The 23,170-nt window shown below is 44.5% G+C and overlaps 2 protein-coding genes across 3 annotated transcripts; both read right to left on the reverse strand.

The window, feature by feature from the left end:
- Positions 1 to 793: 793 nt before the first annotated feature.
- LOC123129033 (NADH-ubiquinone oxidoreductase chain 1-like) lies at positions 794 to 1,531 on the reverse strand. Its single transcript, XM_044549171.1, has one exon. The coding sequence runs from the start codon at positions 1,262 to 1,264 to the stop codon at positions 893 to 895; it is 372 nt and encodes a 123-aa protein (XP_044405106.1). The 5' UTR covers positions 1,265 to 1,531; the 3' UTR covers positions 794 to 892.
- Positions 1,532 to 19,505: 17,974 nt separating this feature from the next.
- Positions 19,506 to 22,438, reverse strand: LOC123129034 (uncharacterized). 2 transcript variants are annotated; one of them, XM_044549173.1, is made up of 4 exons: positions 22,199 to 22,438; positions 21,601 to 21,789; positions 20,475 to 21,518; positions 19,506 to 20,341 (listed from the first exon to the last, which is right to left on the reverse strand). In XM_044549173.1, exons 2-4 carry the CDS (start codon positions 21,634 to 21,636, stop codon positions 19,829 to 19,831), a joined length of 1,593 nt encoding a protein of 530 aa, XP_044405108.1. In that variant the 5' UTR covers positions 21,637 to 21,789; positions 22,199 to 22,438; the 3' UTR covers positions 19,506 to 19,828. The 2 variants fall into 2 exon arrangements, with proteins under 2 accessions (XP_044405108.1, XP_044405107.1); XM_044549172.1 differs by lacking the exon at positions 22,199 to 22,438 and adding an exon at positions 21,860 to 22,151.
- Between the last annotated feature and the right edge of the window lie 732 nt (positions 22,439 to 23,170).

Here is a 23,170-nt window from a genome sequence, read left to right on the forward strand (position 1 = left end):
CTTCTTTTCCACCAAGCACAGAAGTTTAAGGAGAACTGTAGGTCGGTGGCTACCTAAGGAAACTCCGATTCGATCCGCCCCCCGGCTGGGAGGCATCTACCTCATCCCGATCACAAGGAGTGGTTCACCATGATGGGGGGTCAGGTACTTTAATTCTTTGCGTTCCGGAAAGAATGAAATGCATAGGGGACCATCCTTTTTTTGCGGCATGCTCTCTGATTTACGGATTCGCAGGGGGCCGAGGGCCAACCTTAGTTGACTGACAATGACAAAGGCTTGCGAAACAAAGTAGCGCCTTTGAAATGGAATCTTAATTAACTATCAGTGGTGCGAAGCAGCTTAGCCCCGGGGAGCTAAAGGTTATACCTTTGTAAGCGAACTGTGGTTCTTCTATGTAGGGTATTCCTCCTTTACTCTCTTAATTAACGTCGAGCTAAGTGACTTTGTGTAGCGTAGTAGAATGAAGGCTACGTACGCACCGACACTCTCTTATCCCTAAGCCTCTTCGCTAACTCGCTCGCCTACAAAAATGAGTAGGCGAGGCTAGGCAAACTCAGCCGCTGACTTTGACTGTACTGTAGTAGACTTTCTAGCCTTTTATTTTAGAACCCTTTCTCATGTTCTTTCATCCATCAAGTAGGCGAACCGTCAGGTCCTTAGTAGCGTTGACAAAGAAGAAGAGCCGGTGAAAAAAAAAGCTAGAATTTCCAATAGTGAGACCAGCTTGACAAGCTACCTTTCCTCTTGATATGAGGTGCGAAGAGAAACATCTCTTTTTTATGACTTCCACTTCTCGATCCCGGCCCGGAAAAGTGACCGACCCCTTGATGAATGAAAGAAAGGGTTTATGAGCCCTAGCCCTGTAAGCCCACACCTGTGTAGAGTAGATCGTTCAACACCTGCGGCACAAACCCATTTTGGACCAATTGGTCCGTATATCATAGGCGACCGAACGGCCGCCCCCCGTCTTACTAGACCAACCTGCTATCATTATTCCATAAACACCTAGCGAAGATATGGCAAACAAATAAAGTAGCCCTATGTTCGGATCTGACAATACCATACCATAATCAAAAGGTACAATGGCCCAAGCGACCAGACTTAACATAAATGTAGCCACTGGAGCCATTCTAAAAAGGGAGAAATTAGCACTACTTGGTGAAATAGGTTCTTTTAGAATCAATTTCAAACCATCTGCTAGAGGTTGTAACAATCCGAACGATCCCACTACATCAGGACCCTTTCGAAGTTGCACAAAAGCCATTACTTTACGTTCAGCTAGCACTAAAAAGGCTACTCCTAGTAGAAGTGGTAGAATTAAACAAAGTATTTCCGCTGGAACAGCTATGTACGTTTTCGATTTTCTATTCACTCATGATCGGGCCTGACCTGGTCGACCCGATCAAACTATTTCACTTATGATCTGGCCTGGTTGACCCAATCATGATATTGAAGGATGGGACCTTTTATCGAAAAACTCCGGATCCCGAGAAGTTTTGAAGATGGTGCTTCTGTTACGTTACTTCGAATGGAATCCTCACTTGACTAAGCATAAGCAAAAACGTGGCTGAGAGTAAGCAATATCCTTTCCTAGTGGTTGAGTCATGATCAGAAATATTACTAATTTTTACGGCCTCCTTAGTCACCCTATCCACTCTCGTCCTGTTTTCGGGTTCCCTTTCAGGGGATGAGGATATTTCGATGATTTCTCCCTCCGTAGGTGGAAAACGCGTGGGTGAGTAGAGTCTGTGCTTTGCTTTTGGGGGCACCGGCAAGAAGCTTCTCGGCCACCCTACTCTGACTTGATTAGCTACTAGTAACTAGGATCGTTCAAACAGTCAGTCAGCAATGCGTACTTCTTTCCTAGTTGAGTGGATCTGCGTAGCAGAGCCCAATCTTCTACCACAAGCTCTGACCTGACTTGTTGTACTTGATTCACCCACGTAAATAGACAATTTGGATAATAAAAGTCATCCCATAAAAGAGAAGTGAGTCCGCATGTCGGCAAATGATTTGGAATTGAAACTGGCTACAGAGGAAACCGAAGCCCTAACTCCCCATTCTTTCTATCTTACATCGCCATCGAGCCCTGGCTGTAGAGTCACTGGTTTCTAATCGCAATGGATTTATGTTTTCTTTGGCTTTTCCATTCGCTTCGTTCAACCCTGATCTGGATAGATAGCTCCGCTTCTATTAGCTGAGAATGGTTTTGTCAAGGAAAGGTTTCGCTATACAACAACAATGAACTCACTTCTGATCAAATTGGATTGGATTGGATGAATCGGTAATCTTTCTCTGTCTTGTGAGAGAGAGTCACTTGTTGTATTGAGAGCGGGCGGGTGACATGCATTAAGCGAAATCAGTTGTTATGTTTTTGATCTTATTTGCGCGAGAAGACCCTTGACTGAGGAGACGTGTTTGGCTTGGATGATGCCGCTATGCTCCTATTCACTTTCAGAGACCGCTCTGAGTTTGCCGGTTTTGCGGCAACCCTTTCACTAAGAACATTTTAGCCATTAACGAAATGCCACTATTCCACAATGCTTCTTTGATTTATGTGTAGAAGCGGTAGTAGTGAAGAAAATGGAGGGAGAAGAAAGAAAGCGATGTGACACGAGAATAGATCACATCCGGCAGCCAGCCATGCCATTAGATAGATCCGCTCTGAGTCTTCTGCAGGATGAGATCCGCTTGGTCTTGTGATAGGGGCTTGAGGAGGAAGAAGAGGGGATTTCTGAAAAAAAAAGAACGAATCTCCTTATTTATAGGGAACAGGACGTGTGACTTCCTCAAACGAAACGAATGTGGCTTTCGTGATAAGGCAAATCCTTCGTTCGGTACAATCAACATATTGAATCTACGCTCGCTCGGCTCGGTGCTGAATGAACTCCTTCATTGATTCCGGGCTGCTCGTAGGGGGACTGTGAAAGCAAGCGTAGGAGATCAAAATGTGAGTCGAGTCCGATGGGTAAAAAGGGGAAGCAGGAAAGGGTTCTGATGTGAATTCTTCTGGTTTGTATATCTATCTCAGCCCTTGCTTGAAAACCTCAAAATTGACTTGCATCTTCCCTTATCACACTACACTTTCTCTTCCTTATTCCATTTCACTGAGCTAAGCAACACTTTTTCACGTATTCACCCGAGATATTATAGAAATTGGTCATATTGATCTGTCGTCTTGTTCTCGATAGGAACTTGCTGCTGTCTTGGTTGGTTTGAGAGCAGGCACTTTCTATATATCCAAAACCGGAGGAGAGTTTGGGTTTGGATCACAGACGATCGGAGATTTTGGATTGAGATGGATGGTTGTGCTTGAAGTTACGAGTCGGGTAATGCTAAGTTGAATCGGCTGATCCGTTTCATCCTATTTCGGCACTCTTTAGAGGCTATCGCTCGTTTACCGCAGATCTCTATCCCATAGCTGGCTAATAAAATCGCCTTGGCAATGTGTCAAGTCCTTTCAGTCAGAGTTCAACTCTTCAGCGAAAGTGAAAAATCTACGGTCTTCCATCCGCGGAGGTAGCCATGGACTCCATAGTATATGTTGGTAGCTAGCGTACAGGCTTGATGTGAGGGGGGGTTGTTACCTATTCTATTCCCTTGCTTGGATAAAAACACCCATCTTTCCGTACGAAAGACACGCAACTAGAGCAACTTGATATTACGTATGTAGACCTGGCCTCCCTCAATAATAGCTGGCTCACCCGATTGACGATTTTCAAAGATCTACGCCAAGCGCCTCGAAGCGGGGATCCACTTTTTACTACTTTAGAAAGTGAGAAGCCTTTGGCTTGATTTCTTCTGTGGCTTCTTTATGTTTACCCACGCCGCGGCTATTCAATAAAAGGATTGGTAGTTAGTTGCCTCACCCTATTGGTTGTTGATTTTCTTTCTCCTCTGCGTTCGTGAAAAGCTAGTATGCTCGCGGAAATCGTCTAAAGGAAACTACTCGCTAACTCGCTAACAAGACGGACTTCTTCCTCTGGCTCTGCCAGGCTATGCTGCTCGCCTAAATCGGTATCAATAACTTCTATCGTACTTCGACCTCTCATTGGAATGATAAGTTGGCTACGACGAACTAATAAGTTTCTCTTCTTGTCACCTTCTTTAAGCCTTTCCTTCCACTTCCATCGAGAAATATATATAGATAAGCTTGGAGAAGCGATTAAGGTGTTTCCACTCTTAGGTTGTTCAATATGCGAAGACCGTGTCAATCACTACACCAGTGATACGAAAAGCAAGCATTCTTCTCCAGCTGACGTACCGACGCCTCACTACTACTTAATTAGTGAAATATACGTTGGGATGTTTTCAATTCTCCATCAAGAGGCGGGCAACTATCTCTTTTAACACTAGACTTCGGATCGCCTTCCTACTGGTTTTCTTCTCGGTCTCCCCAACTAGGGGAAACCTCAAAGCAAACAACAGAGCAACACCTATCTTTTTTCTTTAAGCACTGAACATCCGGATCCCCTTCCGACTTGCTTTTCCGGGCACAGGTCTTTCTAACAACTGGAACTCGTCTCCCTTTTCCTGATTCGCATCTTCTTCGGCTTTTGCTACGGTCTGTTCCTTCCTTCAGTCAGTCCTTCCTTCAAGATTTTTGCCTGCGGATCTCTCTCTTCAAAACATATATATCTTTCGGCGCCAGTCTTTCCTGCCTTACCTTAACCCCGCTTTCACGTGGCGAATCGGTATGAGGTTTCAGTGATCACTTTACGGTATTCTTTAAGCTTTCTTGGTCACCGGACAGAGTGAGAACTGCTCAGCTTGCTTTCTTTCCCTAGCACACACTTAGTAGATAGTAGGCACAGGTCCGCTAAGAGCTCATCGAACTTGACTTGTAGAGTGAGACCTGTGCTCGATATGGTTCATTTCAGTGCTCTTTCTCTCGGTATCGTTCACCACATGCCTGTGATCGATCTCTCTCAAGCTAGGTTTGGTATCGGTATCGGTGAAGTCCGTCATTGAATTGAAGTGGTAGAGTGGTAAGTGGGCGTACGGTCTATGTATTTCCTATCAGTGGCATTAGTTCCTTTTCATTCTCTAGATAGATGGGCAGAACAAGCTTCTCTTTATATTCTATTCTAGAAAGGATCAATTAGATTCTCATCTCCTATTTGTTTGAGCCATTCATTATAGTGGTGGTGCCGGGAAGGCAGCTTAGCACTCTAGTCCTTTTGAGTAAGGAATTGTAGCATGGGCAGGCAATCTCTTCGATTGATTCCCCTCCAGGAATTACTTGAATTAATTAGCCGGCCCACGGAGTGAAATATCGAACTTAACCTATAAATAACTAGTATCTCAAAAACCAAATAAAAGGCTTTCTTTTAAGCTTGTTAATGGAATTCCACAGGAGTCAAGCGCTAGCAAAGAAGAATTGGAAATCAGTCGCTTCCCTTCTGGACTCAAGTCAGCAGAAGAGTGAACTTCCTATTAATAGGTAAATCCTACATCAAGCGTAAAGGAAGTACAGTACACTTATTTGGATTCGTCGTGAAACAAAGCTATTGTCTGGTTTCTGGTCCTGGGTGGATTATTTCTTATCATATTGTGAGGCGGGTCATAAGATTGCAAATTAGGCGGATCATAAGTAGATGCTATTTTACAAGGGTGGGCTTTAGCTGAGAATCAAAAGTACGATTCCCCAGAAACACATTCCCTTTCAAGCTGAGCTGAGACGTATCCGGCACCTTTACTTGGTCCAGTGCTGCCTCCGGCACTTCTTTCTCTTTCTTGTGCGAACAAACTAGAACCTGCCAGCCCAGCCCTATCTTCCAAATCAGAATGGACTAGTGATTTTGATCTATTGCCAGAGCCCTATTCTTATGATGGAAAGATCCGTGCTCACATAGCTGTCAGAAAGTTTTACTTGCATCTATTTCAACTAGACGTGAGGTCTCTCCACGGCAACAACGAGGAGGAGGAGATCCACATTTAGAGGGCGAGGGGTTCGAAACTCGGGGAGGTCACATATGGTTGTGGAAGAAGAGCTTGTACGGGCTCCGAGGTCAAAGAAATTCGACAAGTTCTTGGTCGATCGATACCTTTCCATCCCGGGGCAGATCTCCAGATCCGATACGAGTGTAGATACTTTACTCCCTTCTTCCTCAGTGAGTAACGTATAATGTCTAGAACAAAGGAAGTGAGTCTAGCTCCACTCCGAGGGACAAGACGGAAATCTTCTACCGATGCCAACTGCAAGGCGTGCTTTCCTATGAACCGATTCTTAGACTACAGATCTCATCCCAACGATCTACTTGTACGAAAGAAAGAGAGATGATCTACTTGCAGCTACTGTTTGTTACCGCTGAACATCTGCTACCAATACCAAGAAATACCAATACGGACTTCTTGTTCCAATCGAAACGAGCAAACCTGGGGAAGATAGCAAGATTAGCAGAACGGGAACCCCCCATGGGGAAGGGCTCTGAGACGCACCACAGAGCCCGTAGCAGCTACTTTTAAGGTTTATCGCCCATCGGCCCAGAAATCCATAGAAAGACGATTGAGATTAGTGAATGGCATCGATCTGAAGTTCATAGAATCTCTAGCGTCTCTTTGTTCGTAACAAATGAGTAACTTAACTACTAATGTGACGAATAGTGCCAGGCGTAGTGTATCACTGGAATTCGATCAGTCTGTTGGAAAGGGATCACTCTCTGATTCTGCTTCAAGTCCTGTGCGTGCCTGTTTCGAAGAATGCTATTCGCTCTAGTGTCCTGTGCCTGTTTCGAAGAATGCTATTCGCTCTAGTGGAAAAAGTAGCGATTTATGGCCATGATCCCGACCCGAACCCTCAAATGATGACGAACGGCTGACTTCACGTAGAACCCGTTATGCCAATCTGGATTCCACATCTGCTACAAGAAAATCGTCTTGAAAGATTGCAAATCAAGCATTCGTCCTTAGCTCAAGGATTGGATTACCGCAGTTCCTGAAAGATATCGTGCCAACAGAAAGATCTCGTTCCCGTAGATTCCGTTCGTTCCAGCAATCGTGCCGGAACTCACTGATCCATTCAAAGGATTTCTTTACCCCCGATGGCCAAAGGACCGATATCTTCTTCTCACGCCTAGCAAAGATCGAGTTCTGTTCTCACTTCACTTAATGAGCCTATTTCTCTGTTTTTATACCCGTTTAGATAGATGGGCTCTAAGGGAGAAGTGGCGCACTTTCTCGAGCTATCTAAGCATCCAGGGAAGTGATTCCACAAGCTAGAGAGATTCTCCTCTTTTCTTTTTCAGAGTTGAGCTCAGGCTAAGGCCAAGCATGGATCAATGTTTGTCAAATCATTCTCTGTTGAGTTGAGTCCTCGCCGAAGGTGCCGTGCCGTATAGTACTTCTCCGGTTATAGGTGATAGGTGCATGGCTTCCGCTCATAAAGAATGAGTGAGACCGGCGCTCAATCAATCAGCCACCAGTAGAGGATAAAGGAAAAAGGGGTTCATCAATGAGAGGCGCATGAGATTCTGTATTGGCCAACTCTTTCTAACTATCACTAGGCCGGATACTCCGATTCTCTGTGGACGATTTCCTTCTCTCTCGTTCAATGCCCTTTGGTCTCGAGGATCACCATTTGGTGGGGTTGGGGTCACACCCGAAGTCGTATTGGAGAATTGAGCGGAACTACTTCCATGTGCACTCTTTTCTCGGGTCAGGAAGCCCTGTTTTTGAAGCAGGAAGACCTCTTCGTCATCATTATTGGGGTATGGGCCCTAAATCATTGGAAAAGACGGTTTTATTTAGGGAATTGACACGATATCGCCTCCTTCTGTACTAACAAGGGAATGGATGAGTTCACTTAAGAAGCAGGCCTGGCCGGTACTAAAACAGAGAAGTCAGCTCAGGTTTCATCTCATCTAAGCAGCAGCCAAGCGATGATTCTGGAATCGTGCCATGCTTGACAGTTGGACTTCTCGCCATACATAGAAATGAACTGCTGATGAGCTAGCTATCCCCGATATGATCTGGTACTAGACTTCACACATGTTGCCATCGTATAATCGGAGAATCAACGCTGCTGTCTACCTTCGGAAAGCAAAATAGATGATTTTCGATACTAGGATGACTACTCCCGAGGCCTGTTTTAACTAAAGAATTTACAGGTGGCCCGGTCGGTAAACTATTCCCGAGAGAGGAGAAGCAGAAACATCAATCTGTATTTTCGTATCATATTCCAGCAGCTCCAATGCCTTAGAGCGGGATCTTATCTTCCTAGAAAGAAATGAGTGTTGCACACGGATAGCCAGCTACTCCTTATGAATGGGATGCATGCATATTTCAATTCATGAACTGAAGCTCGTAGAAATCCTTCCTATCCGCCTAGTTACCTATCCGGACTTGTTTCGTAGAAATCCTACCTTGCTTTTAGGCGGAGAAAGACTATTTTTTAGTTTCTTCGGTGCAAAAGTGCCGTAGGCAAGTCCGTTTCATATAGCTGCAAAAGTTAGCAAGTCCTTTTTCCCTAAGGAAACTCGATTTCCAATGAAAAAAGTGCGGATCACTATGGGTCAAAAGTAGTGTTTTTCTAGTTTACCTCAAAAATGCATGTTTTGAGAGCAATATTTTTCGATCAAGTCCTAATCACTTAGCTGTAAAAGTAGGCTTTTTTCATCTCCCGAAACCCAGGCCCTCTCCCCAAAACTCCACACCAAGCCTTTAGATACGCAAATATGAGCTTGCCTTGGCTTTATTGCCCTTATCGGATGGAAGTTACGGATGAGAAATGACGTATCTTACGTATCGAATCTCAAGTAACGGATGAGAATTGACGTATTCAAAGTGGAAAGAACGAATATCGATTCTCGTGGATGAACGGAGGAAATGGGAACTTGGTCTTTGCACTCTTCTTTCGGGGGGGTTATCCCATGACATGAAAAAGACCAATCAAAAACTTCTGCAAGTTAATCCCTACTATCAATGTCATGCAGGAAACTGACACACCAAATGATGCCACATAAGAGATTGCAGTACAAGAAGAAGAAATCCCACAGGATCAGGACTCCCCTCCAAATGAGTATCTCATGCATATTTCGGCTCATGCAGTTTCAGGGCAGGTCACTGCTGGCACATTTTCAGTCAAGGTCACTGTTGGTGGACAAACAGGCATTGCCCTTATTGATACCGGCAGTTCAAGTACATTCATTGATTTGTATTTAGCAGTTACAACCACTTGCCATATCCAAAAGAAAAAATCGGCTAAAATAGCTGTGGCTGGGGGAGGCCAACTTACATCTGGGGCAATCATAGCAGACACTGCATTCTGCTTCTTGGTTTTCCAAAGGTCCGGAGGAGCGGAAGAGTTTCTAGTCGAGAAGGGTCGGGCATTAGCAAATCCTTCAATCCCAACTCTTGAAAAGAAGAAACCAATTTTAAGGCATCTCCTCCCCTCGGTGCATATTATCATATAGAAAGAAACGTTGCTATTCCGTTGCGTCTTAGACATTTCACTGATGCGGGGCGGGGAATCGAGTCTATTCAGGAGTGCATTTCCCTAGCGGACGAGGTGATTTATGCAAGATCTTGTCAAATTGATTGATTTAGCTGGCGACGAAAAAGAGCACGAAATGCTACTCGAAAACGCGTATGTTAACTAGGATAGTTGATGAGATGCTTAACATGTCGATTCATTTCATCTTGTTTATGAATAAGTACCCAATCCCGATCAAACTAGAAATCAATGTTTTGTTTTTCACTCAAAAATTATCATAGAGAAAGAGTTGATGTGAGATGAGACTATTCTCGATCGATAAATGCGTAAGGAGCCTATGTGTATCACGGATTGCCGGCCAATAGGGGAAGGTAGTGTTGCCGGCTAACCGACCGCTTTAAGAACGTGATTGTCTCACTCAATCCGATAATTAGAAAACAGGCTACTTGACTCAGTCTTGAATCAGTCTAGCGCACAACCCATTCTATTTTGTAAAAATCAAATTTGTCATATGATCAATAGGAATAGGAGGAAACCAGGAAAGATGAGGAATGTTTAGTTTTTTGAATCGAGTTCTATTCACGGAAAATCTAAGTGTTTTTAAGCAAGTTCCTTCCGAAAATCCCGCTTATTCTGATTGGAGTGATGATTGGTGGAATATTGCACAGAGGGCATGGTTTTCATGTGTCAGGATCATTTCATTCCCCTGCGGCTATTGTTACTTTCGAATTTCATTGACAATTGGAAAGGACAGCGCTTTCTTGGTCGGGCATTGCACTGGATCTGAGGAGAAAAACTAAGGAGTTCAGACAGGCATGAGAAGCTCACAGATCTTTCTTCCCATCCCGACCTGTATCACTTGACTTTTAGATTGGATTTTCTGATAGCCTTTATTTTCTGATTGGAATAGAGATTGGAATGAAACTTGAATTGAATAAACCAGCTCCGGATTCCGATAAGTTGATACTCCACATGGCCAAAACCTTGCAAATTGCTGATTCCCTTATAAATTACAGGTTTTGCGGCTCCAATTTCTGAACAAGTTTACCTCAGCATGTGGAAAACCCGTACTTTGGACAAAGTTCCTTGCTTTTCCTGGAATATGGATTAAGGCATGGGAGGAGTAGGTGAACGATACATTTACGCAAGAGATAGCAAAAGTGACTTCTAGGCTCTCTTCTAATATTAAACATGCCTATCTGGTTTCCGGATCAAACCGGTTCTGTGAAGAGAAGTTCATGATTCATAAAACTGTTGACATCAAGTTGTTGAATGCTTTCTATTAATCTAGAATAACCATCTCTGTATCTTTTATTGAGGGGCGCTGTATGTTGTGAGCAATATAAATAGACAGAGTTGTTTATTCTCTGCATCACCTACTTAGTGTGGGTTGATTTAGCTTTGATTAGTTGCATGACTTATCTTTGGTTGGTGACATGGAGATGAAATGTTTTGGTCCAGTGTTTGTTTTGATAACTTATTCGGGTTAAGGGGAAGAAAACTAATTCACTTGCTTTGATGATATGAATGATAGTCGGTATCTTCCTGAATTCAAGTCGGATAAAGAATCAGAGAAATTACCAGAAATGACAGGATGAAAACACCCTTTATTTTCTGGTCTGGCTTTGATGACAGGATGAAAACTAGAGATGAAATGCACTTGACTTATGCTTTGGGGTGAAGAGACAGCTCTTTCGGTTTAGGCTTTCTTTCTGTCCAGCTCTGAATCCTTGTGAACGAGGTCTGCCCTCTGGATGGGTAGACCGAGAGGGATAGCAAGGACTTGTACAAGGGAAGGAAGTGATAAAGAAAATAGGAATATCTTAGTCAGGATAGCTAACAAGAAACTACCTACCTTGCGGATCCTAATGTTCAGTCTGTTCCTGTCAATGTGGAGAGTGTGCCAAATCAAGTTGTATCCGTTGAGGACTTGCGTCCTCAGGCTCTTGAAGCTGAATTGACTAGTGTTGTACATGATGGACGCACTAATACCTAAACATTTCCAATTTCAGGTCGAACTAAGAAGCTGTTACCTATGACACCTAATCAAATACTGGCCCAGAATTGACAAAAGAAGGTTGAGGTAATAAGCGAAAAGAAGAGTTCAAATAATAAGATAAAGAGCACAAGAAAAGGAGAGGAGAGGCTTGTCATGATACCATACTGAAATATCAAGAATCTTAAAGACAAGATGATCTCCCAGAAGCGGCCCAATAGACCTGTCGACTGCAAATGTTCCTGCTCCTCTTCCCACCAGGACTCCCAAGCTTTATTAGCAGGCACTCAATCCCTATTTGAGACAGCAAGACTGACCTATTATTTAATGATTGGCTCTCATAGCGCTTAGTGTAGTAAGGGCCATCTGCTTTTGCTATCATTCTAAGCCTTCGAGCCTACGCTTGCTTTACGCGAGCAATGAGGATGCGCGTTACGTTACTAAGGCTTTAGGCTTGAGCTCTTGGAGTTGCTTGTTTGCTTGTTGGGAGTCTGCTGCCCCCCTGTCTTTGTTAGCGATCGAACCATCTCCACTAGGATCCGGATCTGTCTTATTTACCGGCTTTTAGACTTTGAACTGGCAAGTGGCAAGGTACGGTTGGACGTGCCCGCGAAACCATATTCGAATGTACAATAGTAGTCCCGAGGATTGTATGAGCAAGGTCCGAACAGTTTCTATTAGTAGCAACATGAGGAGCCCCGAAGGGAGAATAAGAAAGATTAACCGACGCCGCGTTTTCAGAAGAAGCAATTGGATAAGAATCATACACTGTGAATGAGTAGACGAATCGACCGAGGGCTTACACACAAGAACAGAACCTAACTCTACTTCTTTTTCCTCCTCTCCTGTCGTTATCTCATTTCTCCTTTTAGTAGCTCCGGACAAAACTTTCTTTTTATTAGCTCTATCGCTCAGAGCACAAATCGTTGAAAAACTCACTGCTCAAGAGACTTCTTACCCTTCTCTGATCGGGGGAAGGTCATTCTAAAAACATCAGATCTCCCGTTGATGCTGATCAAAATCCACTTATTTTCCACCTTTCTTATATGAAAGGAACCCAAACTTTAGAAAGGATACGTCAACGTACGTTCTCACCTCGGAGGAAAGCTTAGAAGGATTCTTTCAGAGCGTATATAAGCCCTGACCGAAGAGCATGGGATTGCTATTGCTCTAGAAAGCGAAAAGTGCTTCCGAATTTATCACTAATAAGGTTTCGATCATTCCTGTCATAACATAATAAGTATCTTTCTATAGAGAGTCCGTAGCTCTCTTAAACCTTTCGATAGAAGCCCGCATACCCTCTCTTCTATCCCACCTAACCACTTCGGGTATCAGTGGCCTCGGGAAATACCACCAGTAGAGTCTGCAGAAGGTGTCGTTCAGGAGAGATGCTGGGCTCTAGATATGCGAGTGAGATACCCGCCCTCGGTCATGACCTGGGTTGAAGAAGGAATCTATGTTCTTGGAAGCAAAGAAAGAACTCTGGTATTCCGACCTTATCTTTTTGCTCAAAGAACGAATCAAACCCCTTGTCGAAGCCCTTTATGATATATAACCCTGGATCGAGTCAGATTTGGGGCGGCTGAACCCACTTAAGCTGAAGCCTTAGTAGATGTCGACGGAAAGGTGAGAAGAGCTGATCGAACCTACCAAGCAACGGTTAGTTGTGCGGTGTACATACAGGCTGGTTTCGCCATTAGCGATGAATTGGATTTATTAGTAAGGGAATGAATGAAGCGGACCGGAAAGAAGATGGATTTTGGAATAGAAAGAATTCCTCTTCTAGGTTTCTGCTTCAAGTAGTAAGCAAAGGATCCTACCTGCTAATGGTTGAAGACCTTGGCGGCCTCTAGTTCTTCTATCTAGTTTTTTAGCCTAGCGCGAACGAATAAGCTTAAACAAATGGTTTCTTTGGCAATGGTTTTTTCTAGTTGATTTGTCCTTATATATATTAGCCGTAGTGTAGTTTAATAAACTGCTCATAGCTCTTATCATTCCTTTATCCATGCATAGACTGGGAATCTATTAGCTCTTAGCTCTGGCACTTTCTTCTTCTTTATTTGCCGTTGCATTCAATAGCCTATTTGAAGTTAACAAAAGCTTTATTAGCTAGCTCTATGAAATACGTATATCTTCTTGGCTATCTAGGCTATCTCTACAGGCTTTTTCAACCTATAAGCAGACCTTTGTATACACCCTTGTAACTGAACTAGCTATTCACAAAGAAAGGTCTATACCGTACATATACCAACTACGCACCCCTTGTATACTTCTTTTTCCTTCTCCCGTGCTTCAAGTTCTGCCCCGGCTCACTCCTCTTTCCAGCAATCTATGTGGGAAGCACTCGTTCAAAGTAAGTTTAGATTCAAAGCGTTCCCGTAAGCTAGTAAGTCAATCAAAGCTATAACTCTATTTGTTAGTTTCAGGAAACTGGTACATATTTCAAATAATAATAATATATATATATATATATATATTATTATTTGGTATTTACCAATTTTAGACTAAGCATAAATTCATTTGGAAAGAAAAGGGAAATCCCCTGAAATAAAGGATTTTTACTGCGTTACCCTCAAAAAGAAGAGGAAGACAAACTAGCCAAGAGACAGAAAAAGGTAGAGACCAACCACCGAAACAAGGGAGTAAGGGCTAGGGGGATATGGGCCAAGAAAGGTCCGATGTATCGGTCAGCTATACCTAATCCTTCACTCAAAAACGCATCACACCCTTTGTAGGTTCAAGCCGAAGTCAAGCATGATCACCTACTGCAAACTCCAAATATCGTGGTCGGCGTACCTGGTCCTGAACTGCTTTTAATCTAGAATAAGTGGAATCTTCTCGGCACTCTCCTTCATCTTCTGTGGCCCCGTCGGTCGGTACGTGCCAACCCCAACAAATCGGGGTACGACAAAGGTTCCCGTAGAGTGCTTCGAAAGGTGCCATTCCGATGCTAGAGTGATAGCAGTTGTTGTAAGCAAACTCGGCTAATGTATCTCTATGCGTATTTAGTAGGCCTGCTCATTGATGCTCTTCGGGCCGATTGTATGGGATGTGTTCTGGTGTACAGTGGGAGATGCAAGGATATCGATTGAAGTTTGATTTGTTGGCCATGGAGTTGGGAGCATATGATGTAGTCCTAGGAGTAGACTGGATGAGGAAATTCCCTATTATTTCAATAAGTCTTTCCGTTGGTTGTAACTAATCACGTACCCGCTGCTGCGGAATTCCTTTTACCTAACCAGGATTGCAGTAAAGATAAACAACGTTGGGCCTGCCTGCTTGTTCAGCACCACCCATTCCCATGGGAATATATGGGTTTTTCGGTCCAGTGGGAGGATCATTTTCCTTGGAAGGTAATTTTCCCAACCAATAAGTATTGGGCTCCCAAGTAAACAAAGCGAAGGATCAAGTAACCAACATGTTGCGGAGCAGCCAAGTAAACCCAGAAATGACTCAAGTAATCCAAGGGCAGAGCAACGTAATCCAACGGAGGGGCTACGTGATCCAACAGAAGAGCTACGTAAACAAGGAACACATGAACCTGCTAAGGACCCACTCCACCTGCCAAGTGGACCAATCACAAGAGCTCGGGCCGAGAAATTCAATGAAGTAATCCATATGCTGATTCAGCAAGCCAAGCATTGGAGTTGGTATTCCAAGTTTCTTGAATAACCTAGCTGTCTGAAACTCGCCAATGGGATTCTGTGTAATCCTCCGGTCTACATGGTGTAGGTAAAGGGCAAAAAAAAGTCGCTAATTAGTGGCACTGAAGTATGCACCCGGCGTGTAAACTTCTTCTTTTTATTTACCAATGTCGCTATCTGACTGATCATCCTTTGAGACCACGGAGAACATCAGAGAGAAAGATACGTCACCTAAAAAAAATTGACACCCTGACTTATATGAGTCGGCTAGAAACTCAAGGCCTGGCCTTTTGTGGGAGAATGCTGAGTCCTTCCCAAAATCGCCTGGATCAACGAAAGATCTGGATAACGCTAGGTTGTGATACTGATGTCTGATTTTACTCATATACATCCGATAGTGAAGGCCGTGAAGTTTGAACAGCCTCACTTAACCCTGGTTCGGTAACCTTTCTAGCGCCCAGGTATCCATGACCTGTAGATAGAGGCCCACTTTCCATTGGATACTCCGAATAAAAGAAGAAGTAGTTACCTAATCATGGGTCTATACGTAAGATCTCCTTGCGTAGAGGTTAAGGCCAGACGGATTACTGAAATGTAGTTTTACTAACGTTTCCTCATCGACTGCGAGAGTTTGTGGTGTTTGTTCTCGGACCAAAGAAACCAAACAAGCATACCTTTCCTTTAATGGAGTATCTTGGGTATGGTACTCCCTCTTTATCAGCTCGATGTTCAATCAGCATTCCTTCACGGGGATCTTGACCGGATGTAAGTCAAGATTGCTATTATCTTTTTAAAGAACATAAACTTCAAAGCTTCTAGTCTGTCCCAACTCTTTCGAGCCGCTCTCCCAGTCAACGTTCAAAGGCATCACCATACCTTAGCACTTTTGAGCTTGAGAAATGCTTTTCTGGCTTCTTCTCCACACCTTTCTTTAACAACTCAGTTAAAGGCCTGCTGATAGCTCCATACCCCGGTACAAACCTCCTGTAATAACCCCTGCAACCCTCGGAGTTCTCTGACATTGGCTGGTTCTGGCCAAGCTGTCATGCCCTCTACCTTGTTTGTATCAGTAGATACCCCAATTTCATAAATAATGTATTTCCTTTATGAAATTTGGCTCACCCACAAAAAGTTTGTTCTGCCGGAACACTTCCTCTAGCAACTTGAGATGCTCCACCATGGTAGAACTGTACACTAGAATGTCATCGAAAAAGGCCAATACCCCTTTCCAACATATCTCTTTAAAAACACTATTCATGAGTTGTTGAAAGGTTGCCGGGGCATCACCTTGAATTCAAAAAGCCGGTCCTTCAGGCTGTTTTGTAGATATCCTCTTCCTTTCATTCTTATTTGGTGATAACCAGCCCTCAAATCTATCTTAGTTCACACCTCATCCAAAAGTGCCGGTCTTCTATGATAGGAATGGGGTATTTGGAAAACATAGTTGCTGCATTTAGTTTTCGATAGTCGAAACACATTCTCCAGGTTCCATCTTTCTTCAACACCAGAGCTGCTTTGGGGCTTGTACTGGGCTTGATTACAGCATTTTGCAACAGCTCCTCTACTATCCTTTCAATCTCTGTTTTCTGGGTGATAGCATTTCGTCGGAATACAAATGGTGGCCCACGTTTAGAAAACTTTTTTAGGGTATTCTATTTCAACAGAATAGATCAAACTTTTTATATATTCTATTTCATCTATATAAACTAAACGGCCAACTCAACTTTCTTAATTCATCCAGGAAGTCCTTCCAGGTTTTGGAGGTTACACGGTTTAAGGCCCGGATCGCATAGTTGACTTGATCGCGCCTTTTCCCATATAAAATAAGATCTGCTGCCCGGGAGATGTCTTCATCATCATCCAGGCTAATTCCCCGGCTATTTAGAAGCTCCCTGGCTTTAGATTCCAATATATTGTCCCTTTCTTTCGCTGTCTCTATTCTATTGGTGGACGGTCGTAACTCTAATATAGGGCTTTTAAGCATAAAAATCAGCTGCAATCTAGTTTTTTCACAAAGGCTGGTTGAGGCTCAGACTCAACCATCTGTGCTTTGCAGATGATCTTTTTTTTTCAGCGGTGGTGATCTGAATTCTATCCAAGAGCTTACTAGTATCATGACTCATTTTAACAGAGTGTCTGGGCTTTCAGTTAATGCCAAAAAAGTAAGATCTTCTTCAGTGGTATTTCCTTTTCTTTGAAACAAACTATTTTTGAGTGTGTCTTTAATGAAGGGATTTTACCAGTGAAATACTTATACCCTCCATTCATTTCCTTTTCTTTCCAGGCTAGCTCCCTCTGTAGCCGGTGGTTGATGTAGATGAGTATGGGAAGACAATGGTAGTTTCATTCTAGGTCCCACTAATTGTTGAATAGTTGGTTTGAGTTTTTTTTTTGGATCCATGCAAGCCATTTCCAGTTGAAGTCATAAGGTACCATCCTGTTCCAGCCAGGAAGACAGCTCTATCTCACAAGTTAGCTGGATCTTTTATTTAAGCCAAAGGCTAGAAAACCTATTTCAAATGAGTTTGGGCTCCGTTAAGTTATCCTCATTTCCTGAGATAAGCGCAGTTCAACAAAACTAAAAGCTAGATATATCGTTGTAAAGTAGAGCTAGACTGCATGATTGGATTGTATAGAAAAAAAGAAGGCATTCTGGGGAAAGATATGGGCCTTATGGGCCATAGGAGGGAGGCTAACCAGCCCTCAAGGGGCTGGTGCGCCCTCCACAAGGGAGGACGCCGAATTGGACTTGGGAAGGGGGCGCCACCATCCTTTCCTTCTCCTACTCCCTCTCCTTCCTTTTTCCCCCTCCGGTAGAAGGAAAAAAAGGTTGGGGCCGAATCCTACTAGGACTGGAGTCCTAGTAGGACTCCCCTCTCCCTGGCGCGCCCCTTGTTGGCCGACCTCCTCCTCCCCTCCTTTATATACGGGGGCAGGGGGCACCCCAAAGGGACAACAGACAATCTCATAGCCGTGTGCGGTGCCCCCCTCCACAGTTTTACACCTCGGTCATACCGTCGTAGTGCTTAGGCGAAGCTCTGCGCCGGTAACTTCATCATCACCGTCACCACGCCGTCGCTGACGGAACTCTTCCTCGGCGTCAACTGGATCAAGATTTCGAGGGACGTCATTGAGCTGAACGTGTGTAGAACGCGGAGATGCCGTGCGTTCGGTACTTGATCGGTTGGATCGCGAAGACGTTCGACTACATCAACCACGTTACTAAACGCTTCCGCTTTCGGTCTACGAGGGTACTTGATCGGTTAGGACGTTCGATGCTGTGTTTCTCCTAGATAGATCTTGCGTGATTGTAGGAATTTTTTTAAAATTACTGCGTTCTTCAACAGGTTTTGCCGGAAAACGGATGTCCAAACCACTTTGCAGGCCGATGGGGTTCCTCATTAGATGACAAGATTTGCCATAAACATTCCGGACACCATAACCCAAATGTATATCGGAGCTTTGAGGATCTTCTTTGGAGATGCCCTAAGTGGCTAACCCACGTCACGTCAGATAAATCTTTGGTCAAAACCCGAGTGTAGAGGACACCCGACATATCTAACTCCTCAAACATACCAAGGCGACCCCTCTCATTTTCGTCCCCTAACCCTAGACTGCTAGAGTAAACTCTCCCCTCCAGACTTCATTGGTGAGTCCGTGGATTCGCCTCCCCTCTGCCTGCCGCTCCCGGCGGACGGTGGCGGGGAGGGGAATCCCGGTGCCTTCGCTCAAGTTACTAATTTAGGTTAGGATTTTTTTAGTCCTCGCAGGTGCGGTACTTCAGTGGATGGTGGCGCATCTTCTTTGAGTTTGTCTTCCAAACTCCAATCTTCCTCGAGTTTGTCTGTGTGATGTAGTCGACAAAGTTTCGGCGTAGATTTCTTGCATCTCTTTTAGGGAGGTGAGGTTAGGGTTTCTCGTCAGGTGCTTCAGATCTATGCAAGGGTCGCGGCTCCAGGGCACTGGCCCTTATGGGCACGTGCATCAAGACTTCACAGATGTCATTGACAAGATCAAGCCGGCTCCAATCGGGGAGTGGCGACAACGTCGCGCGGCTAGTTCTGACGGCAGTAGTGGTTATTCTGCGGTTTCAAAATATCAATGTAATTATTATTATGTTTGAGAAATTTTGCATTTTCGGTGAATTTTCATAATAGATTTGATGCTTTTTGTAATTAAAAAAACAAGTAAAGAGGATGATGATGAACAGATCGATCGTTGCAAATTTTCCGCAAATCTAGAGCCGCTCCCCAATGGAGCTCAGCAAGGGTGCATCATTGCGCCGGAGCTGGCCGCTCGGGACGGAACACTACTCTCACGTCGAGCTCCTTGCCGCTACCGCGGACAGGGACGCTGCCGTTGTTTGTCAGCAGAGCTTGTGTTTGTGCGTCCATGGAAAACAGAGTGCCGTGGCTCCCGTAAATACAAGATAGAAAAAATAACAGAGCATCATTCATAGTACTGTACTGAATATTGACTGAATTCAACATAAGCATGAACTGCACAACCACAACATAGATGTGCTTATGCTAGACATTTCATTGTCTAAAATAGCTAAATGAGTTGTTCCAACAAATTGGTAGCCAAGATACATTTTTGCAGAAAAGCAATAGCGCTGACGTTGTCTTTGAGATCAGGTAGTCCTTCCAACCACATCCAAGATTGATGGTTGACGTAGTAAGCAACCAATTGGGTCTTTGAGATAGGGGAGTCCTTCCAACCACATTGAGATTCATCTTCAACTTGACCTTATCCTTATGAGCGGAAGTGGATATCAGGAGAAGCCGTCGCTGACCCTGCTGTCATCTTCTTCCTCAACAAATCCACCTCCTCGCTGGTCCGTGGATAACTCGAAGGACGAACCTCCATGTGAGGGAACTTCTCGGCACAAAATTCGCACACCTTCCTGTCGTGTAGGGATACCTCCCTGATGTTCACCGCAGCTTGAATTACACGCATGACATATCCCGTGAAATTGTCATCGGACTGGAAGCCATAGATAATTAGCCTCGCCAGATTCTTGTGCTTAAAATGAGGATCAGATGGCTCCCACTTCACATCCGATATTTCGGACAAACTCTTTTGTGACTCCATTCGGCACTTATGGTCCCATACTGTAATGCAGAGCTCCTCTACGTGTGGTGCAGCTTCAAGAACGAACATTGTCCAAGAGATATCACATTCTTCGGGGTGGTGATCCAGCTTCAGAAATCGGAGTTTGGCAAGCACAGGAGCAAGGACTTTTGGGCATTCTGGTTGAACCCAAATCTGTGAGAGATAAAACAAATTAGAAGTAATAATGCATGCAATTTGTGCATAAATTGCATCATCAAGTGATGCATATGTTACTACCATCAGATATAAACATCATACATGAATGGGAAAGAGATGATTAGAGTACCTTTTCGCTTACAAAGTCCAGATACAAATCGCTTACTGTGGGGGCACTAGCAAGCAGCTTGCTTAAGTTGAGGATCTTGCCTGAAAGGTTTGCATTAGCAAGACTGAGCTTCCAAAGCTGAGGGACAAAACCAAGAACCAAGGGATTTTCATCACAGGGCCAATGATTGTAGGTCATCCGCTGGAGCTTTGGTAGACAGTCAAGCACCACTGTTTTAAATTCCCCAAAGGTGATAACAAGCTCAACGAGTCGAGCGTGTTCTACATGCAGCACCGAGCGGAACCCCCCATCACACTCGAAGAAAGACAGGGACTCGAGCTGCTTGCAGGTGCTAAGAATGTTGGGTATGTCCGATTCACCAAACCTCAAAAACCGTAGATCCAGCCGCGTGAGACCAGCAAATGCATCCTGGCAATCACGAACAAAATCATTGAACTGCTGACCAAAGAGCAGGCGATGGGCATCAGTGCAACATCCGTTATCCCTCAGTGGCATGATCTCAAACTCAGCTGCATCCAACTTCTGGGTCGCCATGGCGAGGCCGACCGATTTTCCGATGGAGAGACAGCGAGAGGGAACCAAGAAAAATTTGAGCTTCAGCTTGCGAACGGTGATCTGTGGAGACCTCGTACTAAGGATCTTATCCGTCACATCAGCCACAACACCATCCATTTGAACCAAATCACGAGGGCTAAGATCAATTACAATTTGCGAGAGCATAGTTGGCAGCTTCTGCATTTTCTTCGAAAGGATGCAGGTTCTTACAGCATCAAGGGTACCAACTCTCTCGAGGATGTTGAGCAGCAAATCATTGGGCAGCTTGCTTAGCCTGTCCTCCGCATTACCAGCTGTTTTGGCAGACTGTGTTTCCACCGTCTCGAGGATGTTGTTGACCAGCACATCATTGGGCAGCTTGCGTAACCTTTCCTCCCCATTACCAGCTGCTTTCTTCGACTGTGTTTTCACCGTCTCACGGACTTTGACCACAACATCACTTGGCAGCTCGCTTAGCCTTTCCTCCCCATAACAAGCTGCTTTCTTCGACTGCGTTAAGGGGACGGATTAGTCATCAGTGATAGATTGATAATTTGTAAGAACAAATAAAGCACAAAAAAATACGACTTACATCACGGCTGCGGCGCCGATCTCTATTGAACTTCATGGCGATCCGATCTCAAAAGGAACAAAACAGACAACTTGCATCGACAAACAAAACGCCAGCAGCTATTCTTGAAACGATGTTCCTTTGGTGTGTGACAGTCGTCGAAAATCAGGCTTGAGCGCTTATTATAGCCTCCTCCGAATCGGATCCAATCTGGCGTACAATTAGTAAGTCAGACTGATTTACTATCGTTTCACAAGAGGCGGGCATATTAAAACAGCACCTTTTCCTAATGCAAACCGAAATTGATCCTTTTCTTCTTCGAATCCAATTACAGAACGAGATTGCCACATGTGTTTCCTTATTACTTCTTCGAATGAATCCGACCACAGAACAAACTTGTAATGGTTTTGTTTTTCATGATTGCACTAGCTAGCACTTCTTTAGCGGTTAATCAGAGCATCTCTAGCCGGTCCCTCGCGCTGGTGCGTCAATAAGAGCATCTCCAAGCATGCTAGCCGCCGGCGTGTGTGCTTGCCTGCGCCAGTAATTGCCAGTGCGTGCGTGCCGCCGGGTGCCAGAAGAGGAGGGCAAGAACGGGAGGGAGCCAGGGAGGTCATACCTGCTTGTGCTCGGGGACGGGGGCGCGCTTGGAGAGGAACCACCGGAGCGAGGGACGTCACGAACGGCGGCGACGGAAGGGCGCGTCCGCCGTCAGCGCAGAGAACGAGCCGTCCAGCGCCGGGCGCGGCAACGGCGTCAGGTGGTGGCGAGAGCGGCGGCGCGGCGCGGCACAAACCCTCAGCGGCGTCCGGGGAATTTGGGGAAGAGAACAGAGATGCCGAGGGCCAAGCGGAAACAGTATCAATCGACTCGGCTCGGTCGCAAAACGAGCCCAATTTTTTTTTTACATCAGTACAGACACAAGCGCTCATATACACGCGCATACACTCAACCCTATGAACACACACACGTATACCTTACCTCTATGAGCACCTCCAAGAGACTGAGCCGACATATCATGTTGAGATTTACGAAGTCACTGTAGGCGCCTCATCGTCGACGGGAACATCTCCTTCCACTGAAAGCGCATCGCCGAAAATCCTGAAATAAATTCAGGAATAATGCAAGCACTAGGATTTGAACCCTGGTGGGTTGGAGATATCACTGTTCACCTAACCAACTCAATCACAGGTTGATTCGCAAAACAAGCCCAAATTGGCCTATTTCCTTCTCGGCCTGAGCTGAAAAGCTCGCTCTAGCGTCAAGCCCTAACAACGTTGGATGGTCGGAAGGACAGTCATAATTTTGATTAAAAAACCAGTGTTCAAGTTTTGATGCTCGTATTTATCATGAATTTATTTCATAATTTTTGGCGATATGTATTCAGTGGAAGAAGACGTTTCAGTTGACTATGAAGCACCTACGATGACTTCATAAAATCTAATATGTCGTCTCAGTCCCTGAAAGGTGCTCATAAAAATAGGGAGCGCTTGCGTCTGTATTATGTTTAAAAAAAAAGCATCAAGCCCTAGTGCGTCAGTTAGCACCTATATTTAATCGCAGAGTCTAAAAAACCTAGATTTGATCGCCT

The sequence above is a fragment of the Triticum aestivum genome, chromosome 6A (assembly GCF_018294505.1).
Source record: "Triticum aestivum cultivar Chinese Spring chromosome 6A, IWGSC CS RefSeq v2.1, whole genome shotgun sequence".
Taxonomy (NCBI): Eukaryota; Viridiplantae; Streptophyta; class Magnoliopsida; order Poales; family Poaceae; genus Triticum; species Triticum aestivum.

What these genes read in the sequence shown, in the direction of transcription:
- LOC123129033 (XM_044549171.1), bottom strand. Translation starts at nt 1,264, where the DNA reads ATGGCTTTTGTGCAACTTCGAAAGGGTCCTGATGTAGTGGGATCGTTC.
- LOC123129034 (XM_044549173.1), bottom strand. Translation starts at nt 21,636, where the DNA reads ATGAAGTTCAATAGAGATCGGCGCCGCAGCCGTGAT. An exon ending in ATCGGCGCCGCAGCCGTGAT is followed by an intron (nt 21,519 to 21,600) that starts GTAAGTCGTATT and finishes CCCTTAACGCAG; the next exon opens with TCGAAGAAAGCAGCTTGTTA. An exon ending in TGGACTTTGTAAGCGAAAAG is followed by an intron (nt 20,342 to 20,474) that starts GTACTCTAATCA and finishes TATCTCTCACAG; the next exon opens with ATTTGGGTTCAACCAGAATG.